Consider the following 25,382-nt stretch of genomic DNA (forward strand, 5'->3'; position numbering starts at 1 on the left):
CCATAGAGAGATACTTCCTCATCCTCTAGGAAGAGAAATGCTGCCAGACCCTGCACACAATCCTGAAAGTCCCTTCCAAATTAGGCAAGCAGCCCAACAACAGAGAATAGCAACTCCTGCAGCCCACCAAAGGTGCTCAAAGTAGGAACCGGAAAGCATTTTCTTGGTCGGTCCCAGTCTCTCTCAGTACACATGTCTTCCTGGAGCTCTCTTCCAGTCCTAATGCCTTAAGTGTTATTGACACCCTTCTCAGCCTCCAGAACAAAGTCTCCACTGTAACAAGCCCACATCTCCCAATCAGGCCCCCTCTGAACCCCTCTGCCCCATGTCAATCAAGATGGACTTGAAGCCACACCATAGAGCTGCATTTCCATCCTTTGGGAAGCCTGATCAGCTTATTTCAGAAATGCCCCTTAGCAAATCTCCTTCGATATAACACAAGCTTTCCATGTCTGATGCCTCTGGTTCAGAGTCATGCCTTTTCCCAGGAAGCATAAGGATGGAAACCACCGACTGAAAAGCACAGGCTTTGTGCCACATACAGCTAGGCACATTACGAAATGTCCAGTACACAGGCAAACCAAGACAGAAACATCTTCAGCCCCATTTCACAGATGTAAATATTGAGCCCCAGGGTGCTAACGTGTTTGTAAGGGGTAAAATCAAGGTGGAACTCTTACCAAGGTTATTTCAACTTCCAAGTTCTTGTCCATAAACCCACCAGCTATCCTCTTAACTGAACATAAACTTAATGCATATTAAGTGACCAATACAAATTTGTAGATAGGGAACTGATTCTAAATGGTTGACAATTGCCACTGATGAAAGGCATTCACTATCGATTTCGAGAAAGGAGGTTTTATGTGGAGAGCAAGTGGAAGCCCTTTTAGAGCTTTTTATTTCTTTAACCAATTCCTTGTATTTAGCTAAAGGAAGTTCTTTTTTTTAATTGAGTCTAATTGTAAAGAAAGCATTACCTAGGCCTCTACTACTCAATGTGTGTGTGTGTGTGTGTGTGTGTGTGTGTTATGAATGTGTATTCATACATGTGTCACCATACATGTTTGAGAGATGCAGGTGCATGTGTGTGCTCACACTTACTGAGCCAGAATTTGGTTGTCATCCTCTATCACCCTCCACCTTATATGCTGAGGCAAGATCTCTCCTTAAAACCCAGAGCTTGCCAATCCAGTGGGTCTAGCTAGCTGAATCACTTGGAGGGAAGGGGATGTCTCGCCTCTGTTTCCTGGAAACAGGGTTACAGCTTGTATGTGGATACTGGGCATCTAAACTCAGACTCTCACATTTCTGTGTTACCTATTAAACCACATCCCCAGCCCCTTCCCAGCTTTTTAATAGATGTGATTCCATTGTTCTGTGCTTAACTTTCTGTTGTAGGTCTCAAGACTAGAGGACCCTATTCATAGCAGAAAGTTGTACACTAAACCAACAAATACCTAATAAGTTCTTTAGTATGAAAATATCATGCCCACTGCTCCTGCAATTCCACACCTACTGTGACATTGTTGCAGATGATACCTGCTTGTCCTCTTACTATCAAATACATCCCCATGAGTACATAATGGATGAGGTCACTGATTCTTACAGCGTTTAAGACAGTGTAGATAATGTCTCTGTTTTCTGGATGAGAAAACTGGGATCCAGAGGAGAAAGCTTTGTCTATAAGACACAGCTTCTAAAACCTACACTAACCAGCAAGGTTTCCAGTTCGGACATGTCAGTGGATTGAGTAGGCATAGGGAAATCCTCCAAGACAGAGTTCATGTACACCAGTTGGTCTGCTCTCAGCTAGACTCATCTAGAAAGTTCAGGGTAGTAGGCTTGGGAAAAGGTCACCAGGAGAAAGAAAAGAGAAAGGACAATTACATCTAGTGAATTCTCCGTGTGCCAGAGGCTGTGCTAAGGGTTTTACACCCATTATTCCCACTAATCCTCAGAACATTCCTGTGGGTACCACTTTCCCCATTGGAGGGATGGAGCAACCAATGTAGAGGGGAAGAGACTTGCCCCAGGCTGCCCGGCCTTTCAGTGGCATTTGAACAATTAAGATCTTGTAGGTTCCTGAGACTCTGTGGTCTAAAAAAGAAAAAACCTTGCCATGGACAGGGTGAAATAAAAAGTAAAACAGGTAGGCACAGAGACTCACCGAAAAAAGTTGTGGGAGGACATAAGGAGATGCTTCTGATTAGAAAAAAAAGAAATGGATAAGAAAAAAGTTTTCTCCCCAAATCTCAATGTGTTTCCAAACTTAATGAACAACAGGGTTGAAGCAGGGAAGAGGCGAGGAAGCAGGCAGACAAGAGTCCGGAAATTGTTTTCTGAGTTAGCACGTCAGCTGAAGCAGGCAGAATCCTAAGTCAAAAAATAGAGAGAAGCCAAAGGAAACCAAATTTGGGGAGGACAAAGTAAGGCAGCAGACATGTCCCCTGGGCATGCACTTTCTACAGGTCTACTGGTGGGAGCTTTAGTGATGACCTGACCTGATTCTTGGCTTTGGATCTCCTTGAAGATTCTGGAGTGGGCTGTCAAGACTAGTTTCCAAGTCAGCTTAATTTCCGGATGTCAGGCTGTTCTTGGCTCAACTGCCCAACCACTGATCCAGAAATGTCCCATTGGAAGAATGTTGGTGAGAGAAAGGAGGTTTACTTTGGTCCTCTGTATAATGACTACAACTGCATTTTCAGCTCAGTCATAAAATGAGGAGTAAGCCATGTAATTTGGAAAGAACTATGTGCTTTTAAGACTTAGCATTAAAAAGAAACAGAAAACAATGGCATGAAAAATACTAAAAATAAAATCAAAGAAAGTTGTTTGGATTTGAGGAGCACTCTCCTCACTTCTGTGGAAGCCACAGGCACGCTAACATCCATCTTTGGTGAAGTCCACAGTCACTCCTGGTCTACACAGTTGCTGTCGCTGTCTCTGCGGGACATTCTGTTTCACGTCACAGGGTGACCATGTATCACAATTCTCTATTCCTAAGGCTTGGTTCTGACGCCAGCTCCAGATACTAAGTGCTCCTGGGTAAGAGATCCAGGAAAAACTACTGATGGACAAGATAGGTGATGTTTCAGGCTTTCTGTTTTGTTTTTGCCTTGACAGCCATGGGTTCTCCGAAGGAAATCACGTTCTCAGACATCACTGACAACACAGCCACCGTCAGCTGGAAGGCACCCACTGCCCCAGTGGAGAGCTTCCGGATTACCTACGTGCCTATGACAGGAGGTAGGGACCTAAAGATGAAAGAGGGTGGGAAGTGCATGCAAGATGAGGATTAAATAGTGAATCCCATCCTGGCTGTTCTTATCACACCCCTGCCCAAGCATCATGGCTAGTGAAAACCGCTTCTCTCCTGATCATCTACACTTCCTTTGGGAAGGTCTGTAAGACATTTTGGAAGATACTACCTTAGGAAAAGGTCTTTAGGAAATTTCTGGTCTTGAAATTGTAAATTAACAACAACAACAACAACAAAAAAAAAAACCTTGAAGGCAATGGGACCCAGTACTGTTTGAACTCAGAGGAATTTATATCCTTTTTCCTCTTTGATCACAGTCATCTGGAACACTTGCCTACGATATGTGTTAGGTTTTGCCCTTGGCGGCCACATCTGCCAGGCTCACTACAGACTTAGCAAAGTTAGAGCCTAGAACACACAGACTTTAATGACGACTTCAGGAAAGTATAGTTCAAACACAGTGACTCTTAACCTCCCTAATGCTGTGACCCTTTAATACAGTTCCTCATGTTGTATTGACCCCCAACAATATAACTATTTTCATTACTGCCTCATAATGTAATTTTGCTACCTTTAGGAACTTCAATGTAAATATTTGTGTTTTCTGATGGTCTTAGGCAGCCCCTTTGAAAGGGTCTAGACACAGGTTGAGAGCCACTGACCTAGTAAGTAGTAAGCTGCCTGTTGTCACATGCTTATAAAGACAAGCTTGTTGGTAACATCAACACTGTAATATCTCTCTCCATGGGGAGCTTGACCAGCTGGTTTGCAAATTCTTCCCCAGTCCTGAAATTTTAAGAAATATCAATTCCAGACTCCCTAATAAATTTAAGAGCACAGACTTAACTGGGACCATCTTTATATCATGAATAGAATCTAAAGCAAGGAAGAAATGAGCATCCTAAGTGAAGTCAATGAGTTAATATGGATATACGCTACATTGTAAGCTTCCCACAGAGTTCATGGGCTGAAAAAATAAAGAAAATAAAACTTAAATCATGCCAACACCTTCCCGAAAGGAAACTTGCCATTTTTAGTATACTGTGACCTCATGATTTTTTCCTTTCCTGACTGGGTTTTTGGCATCTGCAGCAATGGAAAAAGCATTATACAAAAAGTAAGGTCTTTTCCTTCATGCCAGAGGGTGAGAGAAGAGAAGGGCACGTCAAAAAAGTGAGGTTGCATAAAGATATTATCTGTAAGTTGGATTTGGCCATGATGAGTAAGTGTGATGTAGTCTCCCCTCCCTGATCCTGCTTTGCTGGTTTCCAGGTGCCCCCTCCGTGGTGTTGGTGGATGGAACTGATACTGAGACACGTTTGGTGAAGCTCACCCCTGGAGTGGAATACCATGTCAGCATTATTGCCATAAAGGGCTTTGAAGAAAGTGATCCTGTCTCAGGGTCACTAACCACAGGTGTGTGCAGTGATCAGCGTTCCATCCTTGCCCTTAGTGTGATGACTCATGATGGAGAGTTGCAGAAACTTGCTCTGGTGGAAAAAGCTGGAATTAGAACACCCAGCACCCCCCTCCGGCTCATCCTTAGCCTCTAATAGGTTGGGCTGCCCCAGAGACTCCATTCGACTACTGTGAAAGGGTCAAGTGTAAGAATCATACTGAGCTGAGCTGAAAGCCTGAATCTTCCATGTGTTAGCCAAGCAAGCTTCCAGCTAATTTCTGAGGTCCATTTAAGCTCTCTGTACAATGGATACCATTTTGCCTTCCTCGTCAGTAAGCATAAGTGCGACTTCACTATCAGCTCATCCCCCCCCCCCCATGCCTGGGAGCATTGTGAACAGCCCAGAACACATGCTTGCCCTGAGATGGGATGGCGAGAATTGTGATGCAGCTGTTCTCTGTTGGGCAGGTGCTGCATAGGAGACACTATTGACAAACACTTTGCATTGCGTCCTCACTGCTGCGTTCATTCCCAGCTTATAGAAGAGGCACACGGGAGATGCACAGACTGCAAAGTAACAAGACTAGAAATGTGGGGTCAAACTCAAACATAGGTCACTCAGGCCAACACTATCAACCATTTAAAATGGAGGTTGTTTTCCTATTGAAATCTAATTTAAGGATAATAGATTTTATTGTGGGAGAATTAAGTGGAAATTTTCTCTTCAGAAGTCTTTGTCTCTAAACAATTTATCCTTTGAGATATAACAAATTGTCCAACCCAGTCCATTCAGTGATCTGAAAAATAGGCCCCCAGGAAGTTTCAAAAATATCCAATTCCATACAAGAGTTGGAAATATACAATTAAAACATCCCATCTGGACTCAAAGTTCTGTCTACTTTCCACTCAGACTTCTGTTTTCCCAAATAAATCTTGCATTCATGATTCTCCACAGCAACAGACACAAAAGCTGGGTGTGTCTCTTCCCAAGACCTTATTGTCACTACCAGTTAAAGAAGGGTCTGTACACACATGACGAAGCAGGAAGACACTTGGAGGGGATTGTGTTGGTTTGTCACTTCCTGACTTAAGACAGTTCTCTGTGCTCAGATGCCAGCCTGTGACCTGAGCTGATGATGACCGCTGCCTCCTAGGCTGTTGAGGCAGAGATTATGTGATGGGATAGAAGTAAAAGAGAGAGATAACACATTCAGGTCAACTTTCAAGGGAGAAACACTGAGCAAGGAATGAGCTCATTTAAAAGAGGCCAGAGATTAAGACCTTTGTCAGTACAGCTCATTTGACAATAACCCCTAAGGGCCAGAGAGGTTGCTTGTCTTTTAAGAGCATCCATTGTGCTTACAGAGAACTCAATGTTGATTCCCATAATCCACATCCGAAGCCTGAAAAACCGTACTCACATGCACACACCCCATACACACACTCACACGCACACACAAGTTAAAACATAAGCTTTAAAAGCTCACCCCTAACTTTCTTTTGTTATTGTTGGTTTATTGAGGCAGTCTTACTATATAGCCCTGGATGCTATCAATTCACAATCCTCCTGCCTCATCCACCAAAGTGCTGGAATTACAGGATAAAAAACTTTAATAAGTATATCATAAACAACTGAAATCCTAAGAGTCTCCCTTCCCCTTTCATTCCTTACAGTAGCCACCACTGACAACTGAAGCCAGTGAAGTGGCCTTCCCAAGGACACAGAGACACAGGCAAATGAACCACAGTAGAGTTAGATCCCAGAGACCTCTGAGTTATTATATAAAAGACTCCCTAACTATAAATATCACCCAAAGCTCAGAAAAGTTTCAGGCAGTACTGACCATACAAATCTTCCCTTCCTTGGAAAAGGGGACAAGACTCGTGATGATAACTCTTGTCACACATTCAACAATGTTCAGGATCTGACTATCCATAACATCATGTATACATCAAAATTGCACCAAGGAAATAACCAGCCAGTATTACTATGCCCATTTTACAGGTGAGGAAATGGAGCTCCAAATTAATACACCATCAAAGGAAGGAGTCATGATATATGCTAGGTTAGCCTGTTCCACATGCCTGACTCTGTGAACCATGTGAGCAAGTGTCCTCTGAAATTATCCTCCAACATGACGAACCCTCTCACACATTTCTTTTCAGCTCTGGATGGTCCATCTGGCCTGCAGACAGCAAACATCACAGACTCAGAAGCCTTGGCCATGTGGCAGCCAGCCATCGCCACCGTGGACAGTTATGTCATCTCCTACACAGGAGAGAGAGGTAAGTCCTGTATCATAGACTTTACATTCTGACGAGGGTTTGTCTGCTGAAAACTCCTCCCATTCTCCCTTCAACAGGCCCCAGGTTGATAAAACTTAGTGGCGTACTGGAAAAGCCAGTAATATCCTTGCATCCTCCACTGCATCCTCAAAAGAGTTAGATAAGCCTTTCCAGGGGAGAAAAGTAGGCGCAGCGGGAGCTTCTGTGTGTTTTTCTGACCCATCCCTCCTCTTCTATGAGACTCTTCAGTTACTCTTCTCATTGCTGTGATGGAATGAATAACTGATTAACTGAATGGGAAAAGGGTTTATTCTGGCCTATCATTCAAGAATATGATTCCCATATAGCAGGAAAGTCCTGGCAGCAGGAAGAGAAAGAGCTGCTGGTCACATTGTAGCCACAGGCAGGAAGCAGAGTAAACAACTGTATCCACAGGCAGGAAGCAGAGTAAACAACTGTATCCACAGGCAGGAAGCAGAATAAACTGTAGCCACAGGCAGGAAGCCGAGTAAACTGTATTCACAGGCAGGAAGCAGAGTAAACTGTATCCACAGGCAGGAAGCAGAATAAACTGTATCCACAGGCAGGAAGCAGAGTAACAACTGTATCCACAGGCAGGAAGCAGAATAAACTGTATCCACAGGCAGGAATCAGAGTAAACAGAAAACGGGGCAGGCAACAAGACCCTAAGGCTTTTCTCAAATGGCTCACTTCCTTTCACAGGCTCCACCTCCTCAAGGTACCAAAACCCTCTCAAGCAAGGAAACATAATTCTCCGCTATAGGACACAAAGAATCCAATAGTCCTGAGTGTCACTGTCAAGGCTTTGTTGCCTCCAATTGGAGGCCCTGGGGTGCCTAGTCTTCTCCGAGGCTACTGGAGGACCTAACTCTAACAAATTTGATTGAAAACTCTGATCTTCCCCTTCCTTTCACTCAGGTTACCAGTTTACCCAGTGGGCAAGTTGAACTATTTTGCTAAGACCATCAGCCAAACACGGCCATCAGGAAACAAATCAAATACAATTGCGAGAGAGAAAAAAGAGCCCCCTTCAAATAAACCCATCCATACTTTTATGATGAGTTATTCTAGAAAGGGTTCTGGTATTTCACTTCCCACATTTCCTATCTGATGGCTCCTCATTGTTTGGCTCTCACCGACACCATCTCATGACACCATGGGGGACTCTGAAAATCTAAATTTAGCACTGGAAAACCCTAAAAAAATTCTTTGTAAGAACAGCAAATCTGAGGCAGAAGGGAAAATTCAGTTTATCTCTTTTTCTCTTTCTTATTCCCTGCATGGAAACTCTTCTGAGACAGGGGTGGTGGTGTTGCCTCCCCTAAAACATCAGCTAAGGAGGGAATTGTGACATTTTAGATCAGAACTAATCAGGAGTCTAGCCAAAGAGAGTGGGGCTTGTTGATAATGATGCCAAGAAACCAAGATGTGCAGTTTTCTAGTGACTCCCAAAGGTTTAGCATTTAAAGCCCCATGACTTGAAGCCATGGTCTGAACAAAGCAGCGTGGGAGTCCCCATGATTATAAGACTAATAGTTTTACCAAGGAACTATAATTCTCCCCATTGGAATGAAGGAACCAACAGGCCTGAAAGCCACTGCCAGGCTCTTGTTATCTATAATTGTCACCCCTCAGCCTTGAGGATTCAGTGATCCTTGACTTGGCAACATTTGGTACTTTATAATAGGAAGCATACACAGAGAAAAAGGAGAGGATCCAGAAATGGAACAAGCTGAATTTGAGTTTAAGTAGCCCAAGACTCAGAGATGCTACCTGCAACTCTCCTATAGCTTATTCCCGCATCTCAAACACAACACGGTTCCAGCCAGTACACCGTGCTGTGTGGGTAGACATCTCCCCGTCTTCCCATCTGTTGCCTGAAAACATGTATGATCCATCTTTCGTCGTGTGAGTGCTCTAGAGAGAGAAGGAATATGAGCCATCTCCAAACAAACCTGTTTCGCTGTGGGGTCACGGAAGGGTTCCGTCTCAGAAGGAGATGTGCACTCTGTTTGACACATATGTATCTTTCACACTTAGTGCCAGAAGTTACACGCACAGTGTCTGGGAACACGGTGGAGTATGAGCTACAGGACCTGGAGCCTGCCACAGAGTACACACTGAGGATCTTTGCAGAAAAAGGCCACCAGAAGAGCTCTGCCGTCACTACCAAGTTCACCACAGGTACCAAGACAGCTGGAGGGGAAGTCTTCCTTTCTGAATCCCCCACCCGCAGCCTGCATCTTCAGCTGCATCCTCTCCCCTGCCCTTCCTCCTTAAGTCAGGCCCCTGCAATGCAATTACATCAGCATGAGTTAAATTCACCAGTGCCCACTCAGTCAAGACCCAAAGAAGCAAACTATTTCCTCTTGAACTGAAATGACCCAAGATGATGACAGGCTATTTAAAGGAAGGCTTTCAAGTGGAAAAACTTCCCTACTGGCCCTCAACTTGGTGTGTAATGACCCATGCTCCAGGCAGGGAAATAGTTTTTAAGAAGTTTTTAAGGCTAGTTTTATTAGATTTTCACTGGGGTTTTGTGTATATTGAGATTTTTATATAAAATTTGAGGAAATAAAGGATTGTCTCTTCTGCTGGGATGAGGGCCATTATGAGTATTTCTCAGTCCTCTCAGTTAGAAACAGTAGGAGTAATGATCTCCACAGCTCCTTTTTCTCTTCTACTTCAACCAAAACCAACCAGGAATAGGTTGGGCTTATGGACACTTGGGGTGACAGGACTCATATAAACTTTGACCTTGGAGATTGTTGGTTCAACTTCCTCATCTACACAATCAAGGAGGTTAGGAAAGGGACGTGAACCCAGTTCTCTTCCTACTCTCTGCTCCACATCTGGTAACTCCCTTGCTACACACTTTCTTCTCCAGACCTCGATTCCCCAAGAGACTTGACTGCTAGCGAGGTTCAATCGGAAACTGCCCTCCTCACCTGGAGACCTCCCCGGGCATCAATCACTGGTTACCTCCTGGTCTATGAATCTCTAGACGGCACAGTCAAGGTATCTGTAAATCTCACATTGCTGTGATAAACACCTGCATAATTGTCAAAGGAGGAAAGAATTGCCTGAGGCTGTTTCTCCACTCCAACGCAACTAGGAATCTAGAAAAAACTAGTAGAGACTAGACATGGCACCAGATCTTGTAAGTCTGCTCTCTCGCTTCTCTTCCTTTACCCAGACAACATTTTATAAGACTTGATATTTTAAGAGTTGGGCTCAAAGTCATTTAATGTTTCATCAAGGAAACACCAGCAGCATCTTTTGTATCTTTGCCACATGTAGAGGCAAAGTGGCACATGCCTGACCTACTATGATGTGCCTCTAACTACACCTATTTTAACTCTGTCTTCTCCCCCATGAACTTTTCTGTATTTCTAGGCTAACTTGCTTATTCTATGCATACTCAGCATTTTCCACCACCACATGTATGTTCTGTAACATCTTCCCTTTAGCTGAGAAATACACATCACTGCTATTGTAGTCTACAGTTCATATTATGTTTCTTCCAAACTTCATTATGCTGCAGTTTGACCTGGTGTGGTTTGGTCTTGTGTGGTCTGGTCTGGTCTCCCTTTTTCATGCTAGAAACCTTGTCCAAGTGTCTCTTAGTCTTGGTTTACCCTTTCATACTTGAACCAAGAATGAAGAAGTCGATTGGAAGTCGAGCTGCACATAAGGGTTTTGCGATACTGTGGTTCACCATAGAAATTAGCTGTGCATTGGCAATTTGTGGGGTCATCCCATAGAGCTTGAGTTCTTACTGTGCACATTTCACTTGATCTTACACTTCCAGTTGGTATCTTGACCTCCTCATCAACTGATCCTGGTAGATGCGAATCCAGAGCCTCCGCTCTAACTCGGGTGCTCTAGAGAGTGAACCTCATCCTTGCATCTGTCCTGGAAGGGAACAGGGAGAATGGGGAATCTAACAATCTCTCATACAAACCTTCTAAACTTATGGAACCTTTGTTGACTCCCATCCCACACTGCTTGCAAAGGCAGCTCTGCTGTTATACACATGCATCAGGAACTTGCTGGATGCTTCAGCGTATGTCAGCCAGCCTCTGGTGGCTCTGCCCATTCCATTTAGTCCCTAGCTCTCTCTATTCTGGCCCTGTGGGAAGTGTTTTCTCTACCAGCTACCTTCTGCCCAGCAAGGTTCATAGGATCCACCTGTTTCTCTCTTTCCTCTTCCCCTTCACTTTTATAGTTTCATTCCTTATACTTGACTCACTTTTGGCAGGTATAAGAAGTAAGTAGAGGCATATTGATATTTCCAGTCTGCCATGTTTAACCAAGAGTAGACACAGTTCTAGTTTCCCCACCTCTTCTGGAGTTGGTATTCCATGGATAATTCCACATGAACTGAAGCTGGCCCATTATCTTCATGCATCCCTGTACATACTTTTAGATAAGTGTGATGCACTCCCAGACACCCGAGGTCTTCTCCAGGTCTGGGTTCTAAGATCATGCCTCAATGGCTCATGGGTCACATTTCAGGCATCCTAGTTGCTTAGAAGACTGAACACAGAAGCATAAAGAAGAATGAAACTCTATCTGCAGGCGGTTGAGTGAGCCTGACTTTGTACCTGAAAGTTGATCCCTCCCCAAAGACCATATCTGAGGCACACACAAAGTTCACTGGGTCTCTGTCATTGAGTGAACACTTAAGAATCATGGATAAGGTGCTGGGAGACCAGAAGGATGTGACACCATCCTTTATCACCAACAAATTATGGATTGGGAGCAAGTGTCTCAGATTATGTTTTTTTCAATTCCTGCATTCATTCCCAGTTCCTGGGAAGTTTGAGAACCTTCCAGGGGCCTCCACACTGACCTATGACTAATTACAGTCAACAAGCTATGCTGATGGGTTGTAGAAAGCAGGGTTGTGTTTGGGCTGCCAGGATGGAGATTGGATTCAGTCTCAGCCAACAAGGTCATCTGCTAATAAGAATTGGAACCTAGTAAGCATCAGACAAAGTGATCTTCTACACACTGAGCTCAGCCACTAATCTAGACAGCAACCCAGGGACCAGTCACAAGCATAGTGTGAGTCACACATCTGTCCTTTGGGGGTCAACTCAAGCCTACATCCTGGCCTACCTACTGGGCTAGCACCATCATCTTCTGACTCAAGAAATCCTAAACATGACTCCTAGCTTCCTAGATATACATCTGCCTCCCCATCCTGTGATATTCAGTAAGTCTGGGTGGGCTAGGGCCCAGGTATCAGGCTGTTTTGAAGCTGTAACAGAAAGAGCCCTCTTTAGGACTGCTGACCTAAATATTCTAAATATCTCTCACCCCTTGTGCAGTTCACCTTACCATCAGCTTAAGCTTCTTAAACCGCAACAGGTTAGGCTTATTCAAAAACCTTTCCAACATCCCCATTTCTTTTAAGGATACACTGTGAACTGCATAGTGTGTCCTTAAAGGTATTTTGTAATCCCTAATCCCTCTCTGCTAGTTTCCACTACCCCTCCCATCTGAAACTAAGTGTAGTTGAAGTTTTAACTTTCTCCACCTTTCTGCCCCCAGAACCTTTACTCATGAAGCACCCGTATCTCTGTCATTCTAGATGTGCACATGGAATCTGGCATGCAGTAGGTACTGAGTAGATTTCTGTTGAGTGTATGGATGATTGTATGGATCAGTAAAAGAGGGCTTCTCTACCATGAGACTATCTGGGACCAAACTGATTCTTTCTCCTGCCCACAGGAAGTCATTGTGGGACCAGATACCACCTCCTACAGCCTGGCAGACCTGAGTCCCTCCACCCACTACACAGTGAGGATCCAAGCATTGAGTGGATCCCTAAGGAGCAAGCTGATCCAAACCATCTTTACCACAAGTAAGGGGTTCATTGAGGACACAGTCTTAAGGTTTGACCCTGTAACAGTGAATCAACCTTCTGCTTCCTCTTCAACTTCTATTTTACACTTTTCAAGCAAAACTATCTAAAAGGTACCAATTTCCTACTAGTGCTTGGAAGCCTGGGAATGTGGGTGTATGCAAATAGTTCCAGACATCCTGGTGAAAGGCAAAGGAGGGCTACTTAGAGTTCATCTAGATCCAGGCCTTATCTCCATTTACTTACTGTGTATAGCATAGAAGTTATCTACCTTCTAAAAGCCTCAGTTTTTTTCATCTTTACAATGTGATCAAAAACCATCCCTTCTTCACAGGTACCATGTGAGAAGAGGAGGTATTGTATTTGAGTTCCTAGCTCAGTGTGTGACTCTACACTGTTGTGTTTAATATATATTCCCTCTCCTTCAGCATGAAGGAGCACTGACTTAGAGAAGCAGATGTTTGCCTTTAGGATAATGAGCCTCTGCCCAGCTGGCCAGCAGTCTGTTCTGGAAGTACCCGCCCCTCCCTCTGCTCCCAGAGTCACACTTTCTCTTTATCCTGCAGTTGGACTCCTGTACCCATTCCCCAGGGACTGCTCTCAAGCAATGTTGAATGGCGACACCACCTCTGGTCTCCACACCATCTATATAAATGGTGATAAGACTCAAGCACTGGATGTCTACTGTGATATGGCCTCGGACGGAGGTGGATGGACTGTAAGTACCACAGTAGATTCTAGAGGTCCCCGACAGGGCAAGGGGAAATGGGGAATATCCTCCTCGCTGTATGTCTAACATACATATGCATAAGATATTGCAAGATAGTCCCTGTCACATGGACACCCTTCATAATTCCTATTTAAATAGAAAAGAAGGGCTGTAGATGTAGCTCAGGTAGTAGAGTGTTTGCCTGGAATGTACAAAGTTCTGAGTTCAATCCAAGAACTGCATAAAACCAAGCATAGTTGATAAATGTCTACTTGTACTCAGGAGTTGGAGGCAGAAGAACCAGGAGTTTAAGGTTATCTTAAAATATCAGTTTGAAGCCATTCTGAGCTATCTGAGACCCTGAGTGAAAAAAAAAAAAGCAAAAGAGAAGTGGGGTAGAAATGTGGAACACTAAAGAGTGGGGGGAAAGAACTGTAAGTTAAAGAACGTAGCATAGGAAATAATTGTTTTATAATTTATCTATTCTGTCCTTTCTCAAACAACTCTGACAGCAGCGATGCTGACAATCAAATCTACTGCTTATATCAACCAGCACCTGCTGAGCAGCTACTCTCTACCAGGGATATGTTCAGAATTTCCGAATTTATTTCTATCCCATGGCCATGTTGGCTGTATGGGATATATTACTGTACTAAGAAGCCTTGTTTGCAAGTCGTTGCCCCCAACCTCTCCTCCACTGTCAACATCAGGGTCATGTTTCATGAAGACTGATGAGAGGCACTGAGGCTACACTGTCACCAGAGCTAAGTAGTATTCCAGTCCCTAGTTTCCAGAAGACCTAAACTCAAGGCAGGTAGGGGAAAGCATGGTGTATCCAAAGTCACACGGCAAATAAGCAATGAACAGAGCTGGAGATTGGTGCTCTTTCCACAGCCTGGTGCTCCTCCTACCAGAAAGACATCTTCTCTTCCCTTCCATCATTTAAGTGTACCCACATACATTATGTTGTAGGTTTTCCTGAGACGCAAAAATGGACATGAGGACTTCTATCGAAACTGGAAGGCTTATGCTGCTGGGTTTGGAGACCGCAGAGAAGAATTCTGGCTTGGTAATGCAGCCCTGAAAGCTTGAGTCAGATATGCCTATTTCTGTCTTCATCACTTGTCCTACTGCAGTGAGCAACAGGGAACGTTAAGGATTAGATGAAAAAAAGTTTTGTGGGAGATACAGAATGTTGAGATAATTACATGTTCTAGGTCATAAAAACAAAAGTGTTAACAAGACAAGCCTCGTGGGTCAACCTAGCATTAAGTCAGACACTAAACCACTTATAAAACCAACCTGACTGCTGCCATGGATTGCTTTCCTCTTGAGCTCCAGACACAGAACAGGTCTCATGTCTCACAGTGACAATCGCTCACCCAGAACGTCCCAGCAAAGAGCAGAAGTCCTATCTTGCTCATGAGGAAACAGACCCTCAAGGAGGTGTTATGGTTTATCTCTGGGAATCTAGCAAATATCATAAATACCCTGTAATTCAAAATGTCCAAGTTCGTATTATAGTGCCACCATCCATCAGGGACACTTTCCTGCAAGCTACCTGCACACAGCATCATTCTCCGCACCATTGCCTGACTGAGCCTGAGACTTCCATCCCAGTGGTATCCATTGCTTCACAGCAGTTAGGAATTTTAAAGTGTGTAAGTCATGGCCCTCTGAGCTTCATGATGTGATAGGAAGTATAGAAAGTTGATAAGCAAAGGCGTTGAACTGTTTTCTATGAGGCTCAGAAACATGACATTTGTTTTTTGCCTGACATCATATCAGCTACAGAGAAGGTTTCAAGCCTAAATCTGTGTGATACGCCCCACTGCTGAGTGTTCCCAGGCTGCCTTGGTCACCTGTGCTTTCTTATCAGTCCTTGTCTGTCATCCACAGGACTGGATAACCTGAGCAAAATCACAGCCCAAGGGCAGTACGAGCTCCGAGTGGACCTACAAGACCATGGGGAGTCAGCCTTTGCAGTGTATGACAGATTCAGTGTGGGAGATGCCAAGAGTCGCTACAAGCTGAAGGTCGAAGGATACAGTGGAACGGCAGGTATGGGTTAGCTACACTGTGAGGCTCTGAAGTCACAAGAGACGTCCTGTGGATTCCTTCATTCACCCTTCCTTCATGTCTTCCATTCCTGATCCATCCACTTACTTGAATCAATAGATATTTGAATGTCTTCTGTATGCTAATTCAGAAAAGCTAATATTAAAAGGGTTTGGCCAACATCTGATCTCTGAGATGAATAGCAGGTCAGAAATCATGTCAACTATGACTGAGTTATAATGACTCTAATTTTTTTTTAAGAAATGTGTTTCTTGTTCCTTTGTAGCTAATTGTTGTAGAGTGATGGGAAAACGGTCTTCCAAAGGCTCTATCTTCACCAAAGCCTCCTCAGTGCTTTCCTGTGATAGGCACGTGATGTCTATGAGGATGTGCCAATGTTAAGATTTTGCCATAACCAGGTGTCAGGGACACAGTCCAGATAATGTGTTTCTTATAAGTTTCCTGGTGATGCCCACATTCCTGGCATGGCTAGACTCTTGACTGACTGGCAAGACACCTTTTGTTCTTCACCTAGATCATAACCCTAGTTTTGAAAATGTCTCTGACTTGAAGTGGTTTTGTATAGTTTTCTGGTTCTACATTAGAGCAGCAACATGTAAGGAAGCCATTCTTATCCAGGCTATGAGGTAGAACCCATCATTGCAGGCATTTTTTTTTTAACTGGGCTGTTCCCCCAACCCCATTGAACCCTCCCAAATGTCTTTTAGTAAAATGACATAAAGATGAGGAAATGTCTTAGGAAAATTCAGGAATTTGTCCAAGATGCTCACAGAAGTAGTGTGTGTGCATGTGTGTGTGCCTGTGAAGAATAGTGGTAACAAGGAGGGGCCAGGTAAAGAATGTAGACCATGCATGCCATGGCTCTTTGGGTGGTCCTATTCTATGCTTATGAAAGCAGGAGACAGATTTGCAACCTCTCTGAGAGCCCTTCTAGAATGGGAAAAGTCTTCACCTTTTACTAATGGGTCCCAAAGCCAGTGAAAAGGGGACACAAAGCTCTTTTGAGATGCAATTTGGTAAGAAGGAAGAGAAATAGTCAGGAGTGGAAGTTATTTTAGTGCTTACATGCCTCAAAAATATCTGACGCTTTATCACCTGACAATAAATACCTCTTTGGTTGAGATCGCTTGAGGAAAGAAGAATCTTGTTACATGGCAGGAAAACCCACCAACCAAGAAGGATGTTGCCTGTGTCTACTGTTTATATCTCTGATGAAGGAGAACACTCTTTCCCTTCTCTCAGAGTAACATCTTCAGGCTGTAGCTTCCTATATGCTTTGGTGGTGGTGCCTCACAGAAATATTCATCAATGATTTGCCGGCGCTCTGTATGTTGTGGATAGCATCATTAGTTAAAAGACTCCTGAGATCCTTTGACAGCTTGCTCCAAGATCTCAGCATCAAATACCTGGATGTCTTAGAATGCCTACATGCAATTACACGGTTTAAGAGTAAGGAGGACCCAGACAATATTCCCAAGTAGCGTATATGTAAATGAGGTTCTTACATATGAATCAGGTAACACCAGCCTGGTGGTAAACACTTTTATAAAATGATTATGTGATACCCAGGCTATCTGAATATTTAGAGACTGAAGGTTTTATTAATGACTATAGCCAGATATCTTTGTATATGAAGGACAAGCCCACTGTTACTATTTCTGTTTTGTTTATTGGCACACAGTCTCGCTATGTAGCCCACGCTGTTCTCAGATGTGGGCTTCCTACCTTAGCCAACCCCACTCTTATGTTGAGATTACAGATGTTCCCCACCAGACCTGACCCAAACATCATTATGAAATGCAAAGTTTCTCCTTATCCCCATCGGTCTTTTATGCAAAGAAAATGTAGACACATCATGAACAACAACCCTGGCTGCTTGTATGCCAGTCTCCCTGTCCAGAAAAAAAAATTCACATCCAGTGTTAGAACAGCAGTGTGAGGTAGACAGAATTTATGGGATGACTGCATTTTATAGATGAAAAAACTGAGGCTTAGAAGAACGCTTGGCTTATGTCAGGTCACAGTTAGAAAATCAAAGAGATGGGACTTGAATGGAACCTTCCAGAGCCACCTGCAGCATTCTTTCTTACCATAGAACAGTGCTTTTCTTCAGAAATAAGTGGCGAGGGTGACACTCATATCCCAAGCTTCCATCCTCATTCTGGAATTGAGGCTCAGTGCCAGCATACCCATGGGTCTTTCAGTTGTTACCTCTGGTTCTGCCCTACAAAACCTCAGGGGGTAGTGCAGCTGTGATTTTTGGGAGGTCTTTATTCTCTCTTCTCTTTCTCACTTTTACTCTCAATCAGGTGACTCCATGAACTATCACAATGGCAGATCCTTCTCCACCTATGACAAGGACACAGACTCAGCCATCACCAACTGTGCTCTGTCCTACAAAGGAGCTTTCTGGTATAAGAACTGTCATCGTGTCAACCTGATGGGCAGATACGGGGACAATAACCACAGTCAGGTGAGTAGTCTGTGACAGCCCACAACTGACAAGGCTAGGGAAGCAAGATGTGGGTCAGGGAAGGACACCTCATTAGAAAATTTGTTATCTTTCAACACAGTGAGGAATCTCAGGGACAAATCATCTAAGATAAAAACAGCACATATTAACTCTTGAAGAGCTCAGGAAGAACTAACCACTGCCCAAATAGGTCATAAATATAGAATTTCCCTCAGATAAAAAACTCTGTAAAGCTAATGAAGGGGAACACTATTTCAGGGAAGCAGGGGTAATGTAGACCCTGGCAGAGTTCAGGCCCACAAGTGTCTTCAGACTCCCAAGTAAGACATGGAATGAAGCATGAATTTCAAATTCCCCTTGTTTTATTAAGGTACCTACATCCTTTGACAAATGGCTCTCCTGATTTTGGAAGCATGGCTAAACCCCCATATGCTTAAGCCCCTGATTATTCCCTGAGCCCCATACACTCTCATACAACTCCCACCATCACAGAATTTTGAACTCTTTAGAAAAAAGTGAAGAAACCACACTCAGAAGCCCACCTTGCTGAGCCCTGTCTACACTAGCAGCCAAAAAAACAACAGCAAATGGGGCCAGCTACTTAATCATGACTAACCCCAGAACTGGCTCGTTCTGAAACATCCATCCCCTCCCCCAGGAAGAAGGGACAAGTATGGTCTCTAGGTCACATCATGTTTAATCCTAACCAGGTCTCTTCAAGATCCCAGTGAGTACACTAGCCCAGGTTATATGCCACAGTCCCCAGCGCCTGGTAGGGTGCAGGATAGCAGCCTCCTGAGTGTTTGTTGTTTTGTTGCTCTTGATTTCAGGGTAGGGTATTTTGAAAAATGCTGCATGGGTAATTCTTGACATGCAGCAGGTACTAGGGACTGCTAGGTTTTATTATTAAATTTGCCAATGTGCTTATGACTTGATCAATTGAATACTAGAAAATGACATCCATGAGCTTAAACGTAGATCTTACCTTGACATAATATTGCTTTTCAAGCTCTCTGACCTATATATCCTGTGCTTGTAATCTTCACTCTATGGAGAAGCAGGGAGTGTTTTTTCATGTATGTTACAGAGGAAGCAAGAATGGAAAACTACCTCTTTACATCAACTCTTGGCTCTATCCATCTCATTGCCTAGTCCCCTAATGCCAGTGTGATACAGAATAAACAAAATAAAAACCTTTAAGTCACAAAAAAAGAACATGTTTAATTCCAGCAAGCAGAGGCAGGCAGATCTCTGTGAGTTTGAGTCCAGCCTGGTCTACAAGAGCTCCAGAGTTACAGAAAACCCTTGTCTTGGAAAACCAAAAAAGAAGAACACATCATTTATTTTCTCCTTCAATCCAATTTTCAAAGCAAAGATGGCATCAAAGGCCACAAAGAACTCACAAGAGCTCAGATCTACCTCTGGCTCTCACAGACCACCATGTGACCTCTGTGAGGTCTTTTTTCCTCTCCAGCTTCAGATCCCACCTTCAAGGATTCTTGGCTTCTAGCCAGCCTTGAACTTCTTTTGAAGCAAAGAGAGGTCAGTAGGTGGAACAACCTGTCAGGTTACAGGACCTCACTGTAACTGTGTGGTTACTGTGTGAAATGAACCAGCCACTCTCAGATCCCACCCTGCTTCAGGCTTAGAGATGGATGGCCTCCTACTACCAAATGCCAAAAACTAGAATCAAACTAAAAGAATCTTGTAATTTCTCTCATCTCACTAACCATTGCTTTGTCTGGGGACACGTTCCTTGTAGTTCTACTCGGAGCAAAAGGTCAGTGGCAAGGGGTGATGGCCTTCAGAAATACAGCCTGAAACTTTGATGGCCTAACCTGAGCATCCCCTGCATACTCTTGAGTGCAAACTCAAACATCTCTAGGCCCTATGAAAGAGACACATGGAGAACCAAGAGGCCTGGGTACAAATGGTGTCTTATAGAAAAATCTTTGTATTTCCTTGAAGTGAGGGTCCCCAGCACTGAGCCAGCACATCAGCAAACTGACTTATCCTTCAAGGATCTTCCAAGGTTGACAGTGGTATGTGTCAAGAAAGCTGAATTACATGTAATAAAGCTGAGTCTTGATCATTATTGTCGCACAAGTATATATTAGTGTGTGTGACTCTAACTATGGAGTAGGTTTAGATCCAGCCTGCCCTTTTGAAAGTTTTCACAACACAGACCAGAAAAAAAGAGCCTAGAGACAGCTGCCTGTGAAAGGCAAAGTAGTCATGAAATCTGTTTGGATAACTAAATGGTGATGATCCACAAACAGGTCTCCAACTGGAAACTAACCCAGAGGGCTCTGGGGTTTTTTTTTTTGCAGGGTGTTAACTGGTTCCATTGGAAGGGCCACGAGCACTCAATCCAGTTTGCTGAGATGAAGCTGAGACCCAGCAACTTCCGAAATCTCGAAGGCAGGCGGAAGCGAGCATAAACTCCCCGAACAACCGAGTGAGAGAAGAATGGTGCCCAGAGAAAGGAAAGAAATTTTACCAAAGCATCAACAAGGCCGGTCCAACAGTCAAGCTCTCCCTGGGCATCTGCCGGGTGTCTGATCTGGCCATGGGTCACTGAGTCCCTGGAATAGGCCCCTGCAGTTACTTCCTTTGCACCAAAGACAGCAGTCTGCAACCAGTTTCTGCTCTCTTGTTTGACGAGCAAAGCCTTCCAGTGATAGCAACACAATGAGTTGGGTTTTTTTGTTGTTGTTGTTTTGTTTTGTTTTGTTTTTTACTTCTCTTGGGTGGTTCTGGGAATGGAAGAGGGGTAGTCTGGCTCTACAGTGGATGTAGTCATTTTTGCACAAAGCCGTATAATTAATTGTTATTGTTTGGGGTAACAAAGATAAAAATGTGTGTAATTGAATGTTACCCCCTCCTCCCTGTTGGTTTGTACATTTCATAAAACTGAAGCCAGAAAAGTGATACTGTTTAAATTTCGAGAACATTAATATTATTAATATAATAATGGTGGTGGTAATAAAGAAAACTGAGGACTTTTTAAGAGATGTTCCCTTCCAAAATGCATCTGATTGTATTTTTTTTTAATAAAAGCACAAGTACTTTCGAGGTTTGTCTGTGATGCTGATTTTCATGGTCAAGTCTGGATTTCCCCAAAACCAGTGTATCAGAACAAAGGGAGGAATGTTGGAAAGCGGAAGGAAGGGAAGACAGTGCTCAACTGCCAGGGAAGAGGAGAGAGGAGACAAGGGGCATGGAGGGAGGGTCAGCAAGAATTCCACAAGGTTGAAAGAACTTACACTCTAAGATCGAGCTCCGTGCTTGGCATTTAAATGATTTGTAATTTTCTTTTTAAATTATGATTTGTCTTTTAAAGACACCATGCTGTCAATTTTCTAGAGCTGTCTAGAAACCCTACGGACACGAAGGGAATGATAACACAAGCACACTTCTCAAATTCTACCATGCCCAAGATCCCTAACTTCTCTGAGCCTCTACTTCATAATCATAAGTGATATGCCCACTTATTGTCTCATAGTATTTCCATGAAGAATAAACTTAGCAGTCATGCATGGTACTTAACACATACTAAGGCAATAAGTGTATGTTATCTCTACTATGACTGTCTATGAAATGGCTCATAGTCTTGGCTGATGCTGCTTACTCAATTAAAAAATGGAACTCTGTTTAGACCTGTGTCTTTGGCCCCAGTGTGCTGCTCCCTCCCTGGCCCCTAAGGAAAATCTCTCCTTCTTGGTCCTTGGTGTGCCATGGTGACAGAGTTCTAGTTGCAAATTAAAACAGTAAGTGGAATTAAGCTGTTCAGTGTTTTGGGCACTCTTGAATCTAGAAAAGATGCCTGGACCATCTCCTTCTCCCCCTTCACCGAAGGCCCTGAGAGGAAGAGAGCTCCAAACTCAGCCCAGACACTTCTCAGTGCCAGCACTCCCACCCAGCCCAGCAGGCCCGTGCCTGCTCAGTAGTGCGGTGAGTCATGGTCACAGACAGTGACATTTCCCTTCAAACCAGGCACAGGGCAATTCCTAGCTCTTCATCGTAGAGATTCTCAGCAAATTGACTTGTTTAATGGAAGTGTTTGGGCTGCTGGACCTTCTTCAAATGGAATGCAGTGGTTCAGAAGCCAGGATGAAAGGAATTCATGGCTCCAGCCAGATCCTTTGCTGCCGAGTTTATCTTGCTTTAATAAATGCTGTCTTGTTATATACACAATTCGTGTTCCAGATCATAAGACCCATCACCTGCACCCCAGCCATAGCAACGTTCTTCTGGCTGCACAAACCCAAATAAACCGATCTCCGTAACAACCAGGCTTTAAGTGGGAGGCTTAACTCTCCTTTGACCACTGCCACTGTCTAAGCCCAAACATCACCCCTCTTCAGGACTGTTGGTAGACATAGCAGTTAAAGGCCTCCTAAGACCCACACAAGAATCAAGCCCTTATTAGAAAAGAGGCCACATCAGACAAGAGTCCTTAGTTACAGTCTTAAAGAGAGTTTAGATGCCCTTGAAGGAAAACTGGCTACCAGAGGGTTCTAGACCAATTGTTCAAAGCCCAACACTGTTGGTCCTTCAGTCTCCAATCCTGTGGCTTTTCCAGGCAACTGCCTGCATCTGGAAGTCTCTTAAAACTATACTCCATACTCGAGGTCACGTCCCACTGACATGAAGCAGACAAAATCACCACTGACATTAGCATCCAGGGTGTTCAGTTGGCCCTGACGCCTTTGCCTCATCCACTCTCCTCATCTTCCCTGCTTCATGCCACACTAAAAACTCCAAAGTTATTACTGTAAGATATACAAAAGCCTCCCAGCTTCTTAGAGAGCATGGCAAATGGGAGGCACCAGCATTCTGTTGAAGCGGGGCTGAGGGTGGGGCAAGCTAGGGAACTTATCTGTCTATTCCATCTCTGTGCCGACACTGTAAGCTGACATAGTCTCTCCTAAGGTTCAACAATGGCCAACTGACTGTCTAGACAACTCTCTTCCCCACTGAGGTTCAGATAGTTGACCCTGCCATTTACCTGCTCTAATCAGAATGTTGATTCTGCACAGAGACTTGGGGAGCTGTGTTGGCCCTGTGGTTCTGCTCCACTGGCAAGCACCTTTGATAAAGTCTCTTGCTCTGATTTCTCACGGACCCCGACAGGTGGCTCACTCTTGGGACTGCCTGGATGTTTGGTGTCACTGATAATCCCATGCTTCTCCTATACACTGTCATTTGTCTCTCTTCTCTCTTTCTGTAGTAACCATTGGTCACTTAATGAATTCTCAGCATCCAAACTCCTATCTGTATCTATCAGACTTCCCAGTGGCTAAGGATACTGTAGTCTACCATGAAAGCCATGGGGAAAACATTTCATTGCCCACCTGATTGTCAGTTAAATACTCACAGAGGAACTGCTATTATTGACCAAGGAATATATTAATAAAACAGAGGGCCCCAGGATTGGCTTCCCCATAGTATTTATCGACAAGGTCACCTAAGCAGTGTCTAGCAGGGTATTCTACTGGAAGTGCCACAAATGCCCAGTCCAGTTTGCTGAGTTGAAGCTGAGACCCAACAGCCTTTTTCTCACATACAGAAGGTAGACATCATCTCCATCCGAAGCAGACACTGCCCCCTGTGCCTTCTGGAGAAGTGTTCTTGAAAGACCTGATGGGAAGACTCCCCTGATGCTGTACTCAGCCTTGACAAACAGGACTTGCTTGGCAACGCCTAGATCAGTAGAGCATAAGGCAGTATCTCTTTGAGGGCATTTTATGGAAGACTAGATAATAGGGTTATAACTCATAATTTAACCCATTGATGGCTCAGACTTTGAACAGACTATTAAGAGAAAGTTCAACAACGGAAGTGAGATGTAAATGGGAAAGTTTAGCATTCAAAGGCGAGACCTCAGCCATGGCCCCTTCCTATTGCACTCTTCCTCTGAGCTTCCATCAGGATGTTATGGCGTTCTTCCTTAGAGCAGACTCAGAAACAATGGGTCCAGCATACCATGAATGGTGCTTGAATATGCAATGTTTTCCATGGGCTCATAAATTTGGACACTTGGCCCCCAGTTGGTGTCGCTGTTGGCAAAGGTTGGGGAAGCCTAGGAAATGAGATCCCAGTGGAGGAAGCTGTTCACTGAGGGCAGGACTTGTGGTTTCATAGCCCATCCATTCCTTCCTGTTAGCTCTCTGGTCAGTGATTGCGGTTGTTATGTGACTGGCTGGCCTTCTCTTGCCGCCATGCCTTCCCTGTCATGATGGAATGTGTCCCCTGAAACCATAAGGAGGAGCAACTTCTTTTCTGAAGTTGCTTCTTGTCGGCATGTTGCTGTAGCAAAGAAAATTTAAAAAATAAAAGAAAAACACTACAAATGGAACCCTCCCAAACAGGGGTGCCCTCGCACCTTTCCGACATTGGGGGCTTTTTTCAGGTATTGCCACAGTGATACGGACACTAAGAAAGGAACACAGGCCCTGAGATCTAATTCTGTAGGAGTTCATCAAGTGAAAGAAGCAGGGGAACTGGAGAGTATAGCATATCTGCAGGCCAAACACTTTCCTGCTGCTGAGATTGCCAGAGCTGCCAGGGCAAGAAGAGCTATATTAGTTACTTGTGCACTGCTGGGACAAAGTACCCAATAAAAGCAGCCTAAGGAAAGGAAGCATTATTCTGGCTCACAGATTGGGACTGCGGTCCTCGTGGTGGGTGGGGAGGCTGTGGTAATGGCAGCAACAGGGGATAGAAAGCAGAAGATCGCAGCACATCTCCAGCAAGGAGCAGAGAGACACGGATGCTGATGCTCAGCTAGTTTTCTCCTTGTTTCTACTTGATCCCTTCCAGGATCCCAGCCCATAGGAGGGTACTGTGTACTTTCAGGATGCCTCTCACTCTTCAGTTGATCCTCTCTGGACACATCCTTAACCTAATGAAGCCAGCAGTGGAAATTAGCCAACATAGATACCTAACAGAAGAGCCTCCAGTGAGTGTCAGGGACCACACGACCCTCACTAGGACAGAACAAGAATTTTTAAAACCTGTTTTTGCTGAATTCAATGAAAAACTGCTGGAAGATGAGTATTACGTTCAAGCCCTTTTCACTAAAACCGTTTTATGATGCAGCTTGGAAGTGGGCTGGAGGTGTGGTGATGAACTTCAGCCGAGCGGGTTGTGCAGATGGAGCATGGGATTCAAGGGCAGCACCCACAGGTTTGGGACTAGCTACAAAGCGCTTCTCCATGCCTGCCCTGTTCTGAGCTGCTTGCAGTAATTACCTGGGATTTATCTGTCAGAACTCAGGTG

The 25,382-nt window shown here is 44.1% G+C and overlaps 1 protein-coding gene across 1 annotated transcript in view; it reads left to right on the top strand.

Moving 5' to 3' along the window:
• Positions 1-21,173, top strand: part of Tnc (tenascin C) — an 81,994-nt gene extending 60,821 nt beyond the window's left edge. The window contains 11 exon segments of the mRNA XM_041632451.1: positions 3,124-3,246; positions 4,532-4,675; positions 6,825-6,944; positions 9,006-9,149; positions 9,853-9,983; positions 12,705-12,837; positions 13,404-13,555; positions 14,519-14,615; positions 15,446-15,607; positions 17,935-18,098; positions 20,429-21,173. Of these exon segments, the coding sequence (XP_041488385.1) occupies positions 3,124-3,246; positions 4,532-4,675; positions 6,825-6,944; positions 9,006-9,149; positions 9,853-9,983; positions 12,705-12,837; positions 13,404-13,555; positions 14,519-14,615; positions 15,446-15,607; positions 17,935-18,098; positions 20,429-20,539 (1,481 nt within the window). The 3' untranslated portion in view covers positions 20,540-21,173.
• Positions 21,174-25,382: the final 4,209 nt, after the last annotated feature.

Source organism: Microtus oregoni, unplaced genomic scaffold, assembly GCF_018167655.1.
Source record: "Microtus oregoni isolate MIOR12 unplaced genomic scaffold, Mior012 000041F_ref0000270, whole genome shotgun sequence".
NCBI lineage: Eukaryota > Metazoa > Chordata > Mammalia > Rodentia > Cricetidae > Microtus > Microtus oregoni.